The sequence below is a fragment of the Lolium rigidum genome, chromosome 5 (genome assembly GCF_022539505.1).
Source record: "Lolium rigidum isolate FL_2022 chromosome 5, APGP_CSIRO_Lrig_0.1, whole genome shotgun sequence".
Taxonomy (NCBI): domain Eukaryota; kingdom Viridiplantae; phylum Streptophyta; class Magnoliopsida; order Poales; family Poaceae; genus Lolium; species Lolium rigidum.
In genome coordinates, this window is record NC_061512.1 from 229,728,344 (window position 1) to 229,740,550 (window position 12,207).

General features: G+C 42.9%; 1 protein-coding gene across 1 annotated transcript; it reads right to left on the minus strand.

Annotated features, from left to right (window-relative positions):
* Window positions 1–6,234: 6,234 nt before the first annotated feature.
* LOC124652751 (protein PIN-LIKES 3-like) lies at window positions 6,235–9,520 on the minus strand. Its single transcript, XM_047191792.1, has 10 exons — window positions 9,386–9,520; window positions 9,097–9,176; window positions 8,906–9,030; window positions 7,872–7,993; window positions 7,541–7,759; window positions 7,340–7,432; window positions 7,153–7,253; window positions 6,936–6,988; window positions 6,629–6,817; window positions 6,235–6,525 (listed from the first exon to the last, which is right to left on the minus strand). The coding sequence occupies exons 1-10, from the start codon at window positions 9,518–9,520 to the stop codon at window positions 6,401–6,403; spliced, it is 1,242 nt and encodes a 413-aa protein (XP_047047748.1). The 3' UTR covers window positions 6,235–6,400.
* Between the last annotated feature and the right edge of the window lie 2,687 nt (window positions 9,521–12,207).

Sequence of the window (12,207 nt, forward strand, 5' to 3'; positions counted from 1 at the left end):
CTATGATGTCACTTACAAATTTCCCGTTATCGTTTTGGGGTTATGCATTAGAGACAACGGCCTTCACTTTAAATAGGGCACCATCTAAATCAGTTGAAACGACACCGTATGAATTGTGGTTTGGTAAGAAGCCTAAATTGTCGTTCCTTAAATTTTGGGGTTGCGAAGCTTATGCAAAGAAGTTACAACCTGGCAAGTTTGAACCCAAAGAGGAAAAATGCATCTTCATAGGAAACCCTAAAGAAACAATCGGGTATACCTTCTATCAGAGATCTGAAGGCAAAGTTTTCGTTGCCAAGAATGGATCCTTTCTTGAAAAGGAGTTTCTCTCGAAAGAAGTGACTGGAAGGAAAGTATAACTCGACGAGGTTACTGAACCTTCTCTCAGAATTGAGAGTAGCGCGACACCGAAAGATGTTCTTGTGTCGCCTGCACCAATAAGAGAGGAAGCTAATGATAATGATCATAAAACTTCGAACGAAGTTGCTACTGAACCTCGCAAGTCGACGAGGATTCGTACCACTCCTGATTGGTATGACCCCGCCTTGTCATGTTGGTGGGCAACAATGACGACCTTGCGACGTATGAGGAAGCAATGATGAGCCAGGATTTCAACAAATGGCAAGAAGCCATGAAATCTGAAATGGGATCCATGTATGAAAACCAAGTATGGACTTTGGTGGACTTACCTGATGGCCGCAAGGCTGTCGAGAACAAATGGATTTTCAAAAGAAAAACAAACGCTGATGGTAATGTTACTGTCTATAAAGCTCGACTTTTTGCGAAAGGATTCTGATAAATTCAAGGAGTTGTCTACGATGATTCTTCCTCACTCGTAGCGAAGCTAAAGTCTGTGAGGATTTTATTAGCAATCGCTGCATTTTTCGATTATGAAATTTGGCACATGGATGTCAAAACGGTGTTCCTTAATGGTGACATTGAGGAAGAGTTGTATATGGTACAACCCAAGGGTTTTGTCGATCCTAAAGATGCTGACAAGGTATGCAAACTTTAGTGCTCCATTTATGGACTGAAGCAAGCATCCCGGAATTGGAACCGACGCTTTGATAAGGTGATCAAAGACTTTGGACTTATACAAACTTTTGGAGAAGCTTGTATTGACAAGAAAGTGAGTGGGATCTCTATAGCATTCCCTTGTTGACAGCATGTACTAAGTGGTGTGGGCCTTATGGCCCCTTCTTCTATGTGATCAATACACCTCCCAGGGTGTATTCTCGAAAAAAGATACATAGTAACCTAATCCTTCGACCATGAGATCATGTTAATCACCTGCACCGGATGGATGTTTTGATGACATCAAACACCACTTTGTAATTGGGTAGTTATAAAGGTGGCGTTAAGTATTCGGAAAGTATTGGTTGAAGCGCATGGATCAAGAGTGGGATTTGCTCATCCAAATGAATGATAGATATACTCTGGGCCCACTTGGTGGAATGTCATCCAATTATCTTGCAAGCAGCTGGCTGGGTCACAAGGGATGTCATGTCACGGTACAAGTAAAGAGTACTTATCAGTAACGAGGTTGAACTAGGTATAGAGATACCGATGATCGAACCTCGGATAAGTAAAGTATCGTGCGACAAAGGGAATCGGTATCGTATGTTAATGGCTCTGTCATCGTTGAATATGTGGGAGCCTTTATGGATCTCCAGGTCCCGCTATTGGTTATTGATCAGAGAGGTGTCTCGATCATGTCTGCATAGTTCACGAACCGTAGGGTGACACACTTAAGGTTCGATGTTGTTTAAGTAGATATAGAATATGAGATGGAGGCCGAATATTTTTCGGAGTCTCAGATGGGATCCAGGACATCACGAGGAGGTCTGGAATGGTCCGGAGAGTAAGATTCGTATATATAAAGTCAAATTCCAAGTTTGGGAATAATCCGGTGATTTTTTATCGGAGGTTTGGAAAGTTCTAGAAGGTTCTAGGGTTGTCCAAAATATTCACTAAGGAAGGTGGAGTCCCGGAGGAACTCCGCCAACCCTAGCCGACCCACTAAAGGGGAGGTGGAGTCCATGGTGGACTCCACCACCTTGGCGGCCAACCAAGGAAGAGGGAGAAAGTCTCACCCTAAGTCCACCTTTGACTAGGTTTGACTATTTTATTTTATGGTAGGTTTGCACTAGGACTCCTAGGAGGAATAGGTTTGGACCCTTGGGTGTTCCTCCTATATAAAGAGGAGGAGAGGGGGCTGGTCGGCCACACCTTGGCTGCCTTGGCCACACCCCCTCTCTCCCCAAACCCTAGCGCCACCCTCCTCCCCCTCTCTCCCGCACGGCGATGGCGAAGCCCTGCAGGAGATCTCCACCACCACCGTCACAACGCCGTTGTGTTGTCGGGATTCCGAGTAGGATCTACTACTTCCGCTGCCTGCTGGAACGGGGAGAAGAACGTCTTCATCAACACCGTACGTGTGATCGAGTGCAGAGGTGCTGTCCGATTGCGGACCGACGAGATCTTCTACTTGCTCCTGAGAGCAGCAAGTGATCGACTACATCATCCACGAGATTCATCTCGTTAAACACTTAGAGATCTTTGAGGGTATGTTGATCACATCTCGTTGATACCATCTAGTAGATTAGATCTTGCCTTTTTGTTCGTTCTTGCGGTAGGAAATTTTTTGTTTTCTATGCTACGAACCCTACACCTTACAGACATCAAACTGAGTTGGAAATTTTTTCACGACATTTTTTCGTGATTTATCAGAAGATGAGAAGAAGGGGGACAAGAGGAGGTTCGTGGGACACGAGAGAGAGCCCACAGTGCGGCCGCCCCCCTTGTGGGAAAATCATTCTTGTTAATCACTCTGCACTTTAAGTCCCTACTAGGTGGAAAATATGTGCAGTTTTGGTGCCATCAAGAGAGTGATTTTTGGCGCTACCGGGATTTTTTGTTCCATTGCAATCTTGTTGAGAAGAGTTGAAGCAACAACTTGCTGCCATCTAACCTTGTGGTTGTACGATTTCTTCATCCTTTAGATTTGTTCTTGGTTTTAGTTTATTAGTTTTGTTATTTGTCTTGCGTTAGTTTTTTTTGCTTTTGTTTTAGTTTGAGTTTTGGTTGTCTCTACAGTGTAATTTTTTTATGCTTTAGCTATTTTTTTTTTGATAGGAATGTGGTAGGAGAAACACTGCAACGATTTGTTTTGAAATAATAAGAACTTAAATATGCATTGGTGAGGACTTGAACCTAGGTGGGTAGGTTATACATCCACATCCGTAAACAAATGAGTTGGGCTCACCTTTTGTTATTAAGTAATACTTGCCACATGTTATCGATCTTTATTATTTGTTGTTATTGTGTTTCGTAGTCATCCCACTCCAACAAACATGGCGCTCACGCGTTAGTCTTTCTTCAACTCTAGCAAATCGTTGTAGACGCAATGTTGATCAAAATCTGTATTATTTGTGTGCTTCCTCAAACATTGTGATCTTCCACTCCTTCCCACTCACCCTTTGTAGCCATCCCACGCTGTGAACTTCATACTGAAAATATTGCTTAACTATGTAGGACTGTAGCATGATAGTATCATTCGAATTGTTGAGTTCAGCTACAATACCTCCAACGAACAGTAAAATAGAAGGACTACATAAGTCGCATATCCAATATAAATGAAATTTACAAATATTTTTCAGGGCGCTTGACCTTGTGCCTTTGGAGCTTGAGATGGGCCAAAATCTTGCTAAGGGCCCTTGACTGTAAGTCAAAATAGTTTACCGTTCAGAACTTTCATCTCAATTTCCCAACAAAAACAAGAAGAGTTAATAGAGTGTTGAATTGTGCTCAAAATGGTATAAGATACTTTTGGTTTTCCCCATGATATGATGTATAGTACTAATCAATAAGACTTCGCTTCCTATCACTGCCTTGAGTCCCTCGTTTTATGTAGATAAATATCAGAAACAATTTCAATACACTCTAAATCCCAGCTTTGATGCCAATCCTAAACCTCTTAGATTTTATAATCCATATAGTTCATGTGTAAAACACAACTTTGACATCAGATTAAAAATGCTTCAACCCTAACCAAAACATACGGGGAGCTATCAATATTCTTGAGTCGTTATCTAAATAATATGACTGAATGGGGACAAAGAGAATTGCAATCTGCAAGACGTGGTGCTCATTACCCCTCAGATTTCTCTCATATCTCATTTCCACTGATGTCGGTCCTAGTTTAAAAAACCGGGCCGGTGATCGAACCGGTGACACTAGCAGTTTAGGTTTTTATCGGTCGGCCTGGTGGTGCACCGGTTCATTATCTATTGATGCAAAGGATAGACACACTATGACCAATCAAATAATGTGATATGCGAAGATCGTTTCGTATAACACATAGTTTCATCCGGTGCGGCACCAACAGACGTGCCACCACCTGGGTTGTTGCTATTCCAGCTCACCGGTGTTCCTCCATGCCCCTTGGGGCGGCGGCTTGTACAACATCCACGTCGGGTGACTCTCCTCGAAGTTGTCGGAGCTCATCGGAGTGAACTAGCATCCAAGGTTCTCCTATATGCTATAAAGATCACGACGACTGTCATGGAAGTCTGATCGGTGAGGTCCAATAGGGAGAGGAGAGGTACAAGGAGAAATTGGAGGAGATGATGTAGGGAAAATGCCGTACAAAGGAAGTAGTAGACAGAGCCGCGCTGTTCAACTTGGTGGGTAGCGTTATGACTGTACCATGCCGCGTGAGGGCGGTAGGGCTTGGGCATCATCGCCCTGCAAAAGGGGGAACGGAGGGAGAGGAAATCAGGGGATCACACGGTAGAAGGACTGAGAGTTGTTGGATAAGTATCGATTTTAACATGAGTTGGCTCGATCTTTTCCTTCGGTAATGGAAAGAATTGGTCGGAAAAATCTCGTTAGGTGAGAAACTACGCGGCGTTTAGTTGGCAAGGGGCTATAAAGTGTGGTGGCATTTTTCCGTAACTATTTGGATGTGTGACAACATTCACATGTTTCATCTTAATAGTAAAAATGGAAATGATACGGTGTTTTGGTTTTAGAACAAGTAAGTTAAAATTTTAAATTGGTGCAATTCATGCAAGACTAGGGTTAACTGCAATTTATATGCTCTTGTTTTGCATGAAAATCGACATCTCTCCCTCATCAGCTACAAGATCCAAACTTGGTAGATTGGGTGGTGTGGCGACTTGATTTAGAAACCCGAGCACAAGTTATAGATGTAGGAAATAAATGTAATCTGCCAACATGAAAAAATCTTAACTCGAAATACCCACTATTTTGGGCTGCATAAAAGTGACAAAATATGGCATTAAAAATAGTGAACAGTGCAAAATGTCAAACCTCTAAAATCTGTTAGATGGTGTCATTTTTGTTAACCTCATAATGTAAGACATCTTTGTAGAGTACATCAGTATCTATGTCTATAATTGTTTCCACAATTTTTTCGGAATTTTAAAATCATGTTTTCAAACTTTTACAAATAAGGGGCTCCATGTTGCCTTGAGCTCTAATGCAAAATTTTGCATCATTTTTGGGTTATTTTCCAGTGAAGCTTTGCCCCACAATGCCACTTATGCAAGCATTCACCGGATTCATAAATTATTGTAACAAAACAAATGGTCCTCCAATGGGTAGCGGCCACTTTCCTGATGAGAACGATAAGAAATTTGTACACTTCAAGCATATTAAGAAATATACCACTCCAACAGGTCACCCGTAAGGGGGGAGTGGCGTTTTGGCACCCGAGAGCATATGCTCCCGGTTTTTAAACTTCATTTAGAGCTACCATGATCCCTTTAAGTCATACGCTGGAGGGTAACCGATTTCAACCCTGATATCAACGAGGGATAGGTGTTTCACTATGGTGGACCGGAAGTTATTTCTTGGAACTTTGTGACCTAATAAAACTTAAATCCTCTTTTAGTGGGCAAACAACACCACACTTATTTCATAGTGCAAATCCGGTGGAATTTCTACCTATTCATATTATTTGTATGTGTATTGAATAAAAGAGAGGCTTTTGACAATCTTGAACCCAATTCGTGATTATGCAGCCTCTAATGGAAAAAATGAGAAAATTTGGAGAATAGTATGATTAAACTTAAGGAAATAATAAAAGGTGGACTCCTCAACCTCCCCAAGTTTAAATTTCGATCATCCTCGGCCAACTAATAACCGTATTGGAAAGTTTACTCATGATATACATGTGTTAGGTGTTCGCTTATCCTCGTAACACAAATGTTCCACAATATGTAGGCTTTATAGCAACTCGATTGAGCTTGTGCGTTCTGATCGACTCAGGGAGATGAGATAGAATGGTCACTAGCTCGCTGGGCTCTCCGGTCTTTCCCTTGTTCTAGTATAACGCGGCTTCAGAGACTCCGACGTACTACTACACGGGAGATGCTCATGACAAGGTCCACATGAAGAACGCAGACCACATCGTCACCGCAACCGACGCCACCGCGTACACCCACACGAAGATCACCGAGCACTCGCTTTCACCCACTCCAAAAAGCTGCGTGATGGTCCCTGCCAAAGCAACGGTACAACACCACACACCAATCAGATCACTAATCCACATTCCCTCCAACGGAAAAAATATCAGTTCACCGGCTATGAGTAGATGTCTGACCGATGTTCATGGCGGGTGGGACGGCGTACTGCAACAGGAGGATGAACTGGTATAGAGGGTCTGGTTGGATGACGCCGAGCCGGATCGCCACTTTCACAAGCACGGTGCCCATCAATGGCAGGAGGACGAACCTGACGGCCACGACACCGGCGATCACTGCCCGTGGGACGCTCACATCTCCTCGCAAACCTGGAGAAATGAATATTCCGTGTTTCAGGCTAAGATTCGTCTTATTAATTTTCACTACTACATCACTGTCACTGCTACTTCTTCAGAGTGACGAGACAACAGGGCCAAGCTTACGTACCGGTGATGAGATTCGCTCCCATAATCAGCGTCACAGATGGAATGGCTCCTCCGCTGTGCAGGAAAAGGCCCAACAAAAATTACTATTAGAAATGTGGATGGAGGCAAACATAATTACTCGTCTACATCGTCGGCAACATCTAATAATCAAAGGCTACAAGTTGAAACCACATGAATTATGTTAACAAGATTTTTGTTGTCGAATGTGAATGCATCACCTGATTAATTCAGCCGATTCGGTAAGGACACGAAGTGGAGCGCTATCTCCAATCATAGCATTTCTAAGCAGAGGTATTCCTCCAATTATAAACCCGACAATCTACAAAAAAAAGGATCCATTCAAATCACTAATACTTACGAAAGTTGGTGCCATGCTGAAGACAATGGTTTATGAAACTAGCATACCACTGAAATAGTCGAAGGTGCAAACAGCTTCTTCAGATCAACTGTGTTAGAAACCGATGATACAAATCGTTTTGCTCTCTCTGATAATGGGACCTATATATGCACATATAAATCTTACGTGCTGCAATTTAGCAAAACTATAATAAACTGTATGACTTGTCTAGATTTCTTTCTTTTTTCGCGAAAAATAAAAATAAAAACCTTAGTTTTGATTGTAGTTGCATTGGATATCAATGGGAGAGAGCATTCATCCACATGATCACTCAAGATCGAATAATTTGTCTCTGAAACTACGCCCGTAGTGCCTCCTGGAGCCGACACTTTTGTTTGAGCCGTGGGAGGTTTACCGTCTCCTTCAGTGACCTCTGAGTTTGCACGAATAATATTGTACGCGCCCGTCCAAAGAACGATGGCACCGATCTGCAGAAAAATAAAACATAAACGCTGCATTATTATCCTCGACGAACAAACACAACCAGGCTTCCAAGATGTGGACAAAATACTGAAAAACAGAGAACGTAATTATTCTTACCGCCAATGAGAGCGATGAGTAGGCTAGTCCATAAGTCTGGCAAACATCAGGTGCTCCAAACGGGCTTCCCTTCTCTTTGCAAAGAGCTGGAATGATGATGAGGAAAATATTGCCCAGATTGCCTGCATCCATCCAACTAAGTCAACAAAAGAATTTTACGTTGAGCTGGCAGCATAGAAAGAAGATAAAAAAATCAAGGTGGAGCTGCGCAAGTTCAAACCATCACCAAGGTAACTTCAAATGTCTAGACATATATAGAAAATTTGAAGCGTTGCATCTTACACCAAGATAATGCATAATTTTTTTTAAATCTACGCGGTTAATCATGAACTTGTATCATGATCTCACATGCTCATCTTCGTTTCATTGATGGTGGGTAGATGCGGTTATCACTAGTTCAGTACTATGGCTATATTTCTTCTGTGCTGGGAAATACCTTATTTGTACAGGTAAAAACATTATGAGAAGGGATCGTCAATGATCCGGTCAGACTGATAGACGAACTCATCTGCGCTTTTATAGCACTCTTAAGCTCTTCTGAACTAGTATTGGGGCCGTTTTAGATTTTAGCTTCTAGGATCTCAGATGGCTACTTCTTTGATGGACAATGTGCAGTTACTGATTATCTGGTCCACTGCTTTCCCCTTTTACCAATGTTTGAAATCCTGCATCTATGCTTTTTTTTTTTACATCAACACTTAGCTAGCTGTTGGTTTTCACATTTATTCTTTTACTAGCATATTAAGATTGACTGCTAATACTATGTACAGCAAAGAATAACTAGAACAAAGAAAACTGTGATTTTTCTTCCATGTTCTAGTTAACTGCTTTGCATGCCCAATTAGTTTGAAGCAAGAAGCATGGGATGGAACAACTACTCCTTCACAGAACACTGAGCTTGTCAAGATACAAGATAAATGTTTGTAGGCTCTGTACCGCAAAAATAAATGTCTCAGATCGCGGTAGGTCGTTCATGCATGTCCATTATTTGACAATTCAGAAGAAAGGTGGAGAAGTAGTACTACAATATTTACCAGAAGAACAGCAACCCAGAATGAGGCCTCTTAACTTGGGTGGAGCTCGGGTGACTTTTATCACGAACCAACCGAAGATTAACCCGAAGATAAAAGTGAAGAAGACATTCACTGGCATGAACCACCTGTACCATGGATCATTAATAATCAACGAACATTGCACAACAGTAGGTGAAGTGAAGAAGACTCACAATTTGGCCATGGTTTCCATGGTGATTGTTTTTGCCAAGTTGATTGAGACAAGACATGGATTGAATACATAAAACACCACCTGTATACAGAAAAAATAATTTAGAAAATGAGTGGACAGATTAGTACTTTTTTGGCACACAAGGACAGATTATTTTAGTACTAAAAAACAGAACTATGACAGAAACATTATAGAGCAACTAATCATTGTAGACCAAATCGCTAGCTGATCTTAATTACCGCATTTTACAGAGATATACTTGAGCCAGGCACTGCCGCTTGCTGACTTACATAGTTTAGATGCTTCCTTGCTTCTTTTCCCAGAATCCCAGCAAAGTCAGTTGCGAGGAACGATCCGAAGCCGGTAACCAGGAGCGTGTTGAGAACAGGCACACATGCCGTGATGAAGAGGTCCAGGAGTCCCATGTCCCCGCTCCCTAGCATGAAGAAATATCCATTAAGAGCACTCACTCTGCTGAAGTCGATTTTCTTTTTCAAAGGCAGAGAAATGTGACAAAATTGTGCTTGAACATGCAGTAGCTAGCTTGAGAGTTAGTATAAAAACGAAAACGACTATGAACCAAAAGACAATATAGCTAGCTGCAAATCCAAAGATTTGACGCTACAGCGAAGATAGGCCCATACTCGAGAGTCGAGAGTGAAGAGTGGACGAAGCCAGTGTAGTCAACTACTTACGGACACAGGTGCATCCATCAGTTTTCGACTACTTACACAAGTTATATTTTGTTTCCGAAAGAGCAAGATCAGAACTGTTACTCCCTCCGCCACATGAATGTTGTCTTAGATTTGTCTAAATTTAGATGACAACTCTCATACGACGCAGGGAGTGATGAGTTCTGTGCGCATCAGAATGGAGTGGCGACTGAAGCGAAGGAGGGGAGTGAGAAGGATCAAGCTGTAAGAAGAGAGAAGTACCTTGTCCTTGTCGAAGCCGCTGCCGAAGAGCGTACCAACGCGGAGAAGAAGAAGAAGTGACGACGTGCCGACAAGCGCGGCAGCCGAGGAGGGATCCGGGGGTTAGCTCCGTCAACAGCGGTGGCCGGTCGCCTTCTGCTTCTCTTGTGAGTATCTCACGGCATGGTCCGGACTCCGGATCGTATATGAATATTTTTCGCTGAGCCTTCTGCGTGGTTTGACATGTTGTCGTTTTCATTTATTTGTTGAACGTGGGTGCGCGTGCGTGGGGTGTGTGCTCAAGGCAGGATCGATCTAGTATCTTCGTAGAAGAAGGGCAACCACGGAGTGTCACGCAGCAGCAGCAGGGTCGCCGACACAGCGCGCCTCAAGTTGAAAGAAGAACTGAAGAAGAGACCCTTCTCTTTGGCCGAGGGGGTAGGTATCCGGGGTTCGCGCCGGCCTTGGCTTGGCATGCTCCGGATCGTACATGAATATTTTTCACTGCAGCCTTCTGCATCGTTGACTTGTTGTCGTGTTCATCTATTTTGTGAAGAAACGTGGGTGCGCGTGCGCGGGGTGCTATTGTCAGGGTAGTTGCTCCATGATGGATGTGATGCCGGTTGTGTGCAAGAGGCACCACCTAATTAAGATTCTCGTTACGATTTTGCACGCACAAAAAACACACATATCTTCTTGAAGTATCAACTACTAGTATCGTTGTTGTTTTTTTAGACAGAAGGCACCTAGTGCCTAACTTTACGTCAATAAAGCTCTGAACGGCCAAAATAATGCTGAAGAACAACCTCCAAAACAACAAAACAAAAAATACGAAGATGGAGCACAACTCGAGCATCGAGGCCTTTGTCAAGCCTCGCGATCCGACCGGTGAAGGAAAGTCACAGGGAAACCCATGCAATCGTTAACCTTCATGGCCAAATATTGTCACAATGTCATCTGTTTTCACATCTGGAGAAAGCACCCTACTTTCTCACCCTGGATCAAGGGCGCCTCAACGTCGACATGTCCATAGGCTCACCCAGAGCACACATGGACATTGACAAACGAGGTTGCCAAGGGTGAGATTGAGCATTGCGGCCAAATATAGCTGCCACCCACGAACAACACTGCCGCACGCAGCACAAACCACAAGGCAAGACATAAACTGACGGGATAGATCACCACCGAAGATACTGTGAAGGAATGGCGGCGAGCACGACCAAGACTCGTACACCGGCTCGGTATACCACCGGAAAGATGATGCTGCTGGAGAGGGGAACCCTCCCCCTCTTGCCTAGGTTCGAGGGCGTCGACCCGCTGGCGAGCATGAACTTCGGGGCAGCTGAGCACCAAGAGCACTCGGCTAGTCACAACACCAGAACACCAAAGAAGACCGCAAACAAGGACAACCTCTACTAGCTACCACCCACCATCGAGCTCATCTACTAGTGTTGAAGCTTTTTCTCTAAACACGTAGGTTTAACGAATCCATGGGAAGATTGCTTTTGGTGAACAAGACTTCTAATTTTTGCTTAACTTTTGCTTTAGCAGACCAATAGTTTTGTTTTGTTGTGTTGTGTTGTTTGTGTATCAATGGTTTGAAGATAGGCCAAGGCTTAAGGTTTCACCTGCAAGTTGTGCATTACCAAATGGGTTAAAAGATAAAATGAAGTGTGCCAATATATCAAAATATCGATGCAACATATAATGTGGGTGATGCATCCTAAAACACCATAATATATGTTGCCTGCCGCGTTCTTTACAGATCAATTATCCACCTCGAGTTCCTATGCATCCCACAAAGTCTTGGTATTTCTTGGTATTAATATAATTAGACAATGGTATTACCATTAATGATATCACAATTGCTTCCTAGAAGATAAATCATACTATCGACCCATGAATACTGTCACTTGAGCATGGCATGGAATCATGCAACTATATCTACTCAAAACCTCAATACCTTCACAGATCCTTCTAGTTCGGGTACCTGCCAAACCTTGAGATGCAGATAAAGAGATCGGAATAGAAATAGATCTCTACTCATATACTCCCTCCGGTCCTCTTTAATTGACTCAAATTTAGTACAAAATTGTACTAAAATTGTACTAAATTCGAGTCAATTAAAAGAGGCCGGAGGGAGTACTATATAATACCCCATTAGTAAATAGATGCACATGATGCTGCGAGGCTAGGCC

Excerpts from the sequence above, each read along its gene's own strand:
- LOC124652751 (XM_047191792.1), bottom strand. The coding sequence starts at position 9,520 with ATGGGACTCCTGGACCTCTTCATCACGGCATGTGTGCCTGTTCTCAAC. Across the intron at positions 9,031-9,096 it reads ATGGAAACCATGGCCAAATT|GTGGTTCATGCCAGTGAATG; the intron begins GTGAGTCTTCTT and ends TCCATGGTACAG. Across the intron at positions 7,254-7,339 it reads CACCTTCGACTATTTCAGTG|ATTGTCGGGTTTATAATTGG; the intron begins GTATGCTAGTTT and ends TTTTTTTTGTAG.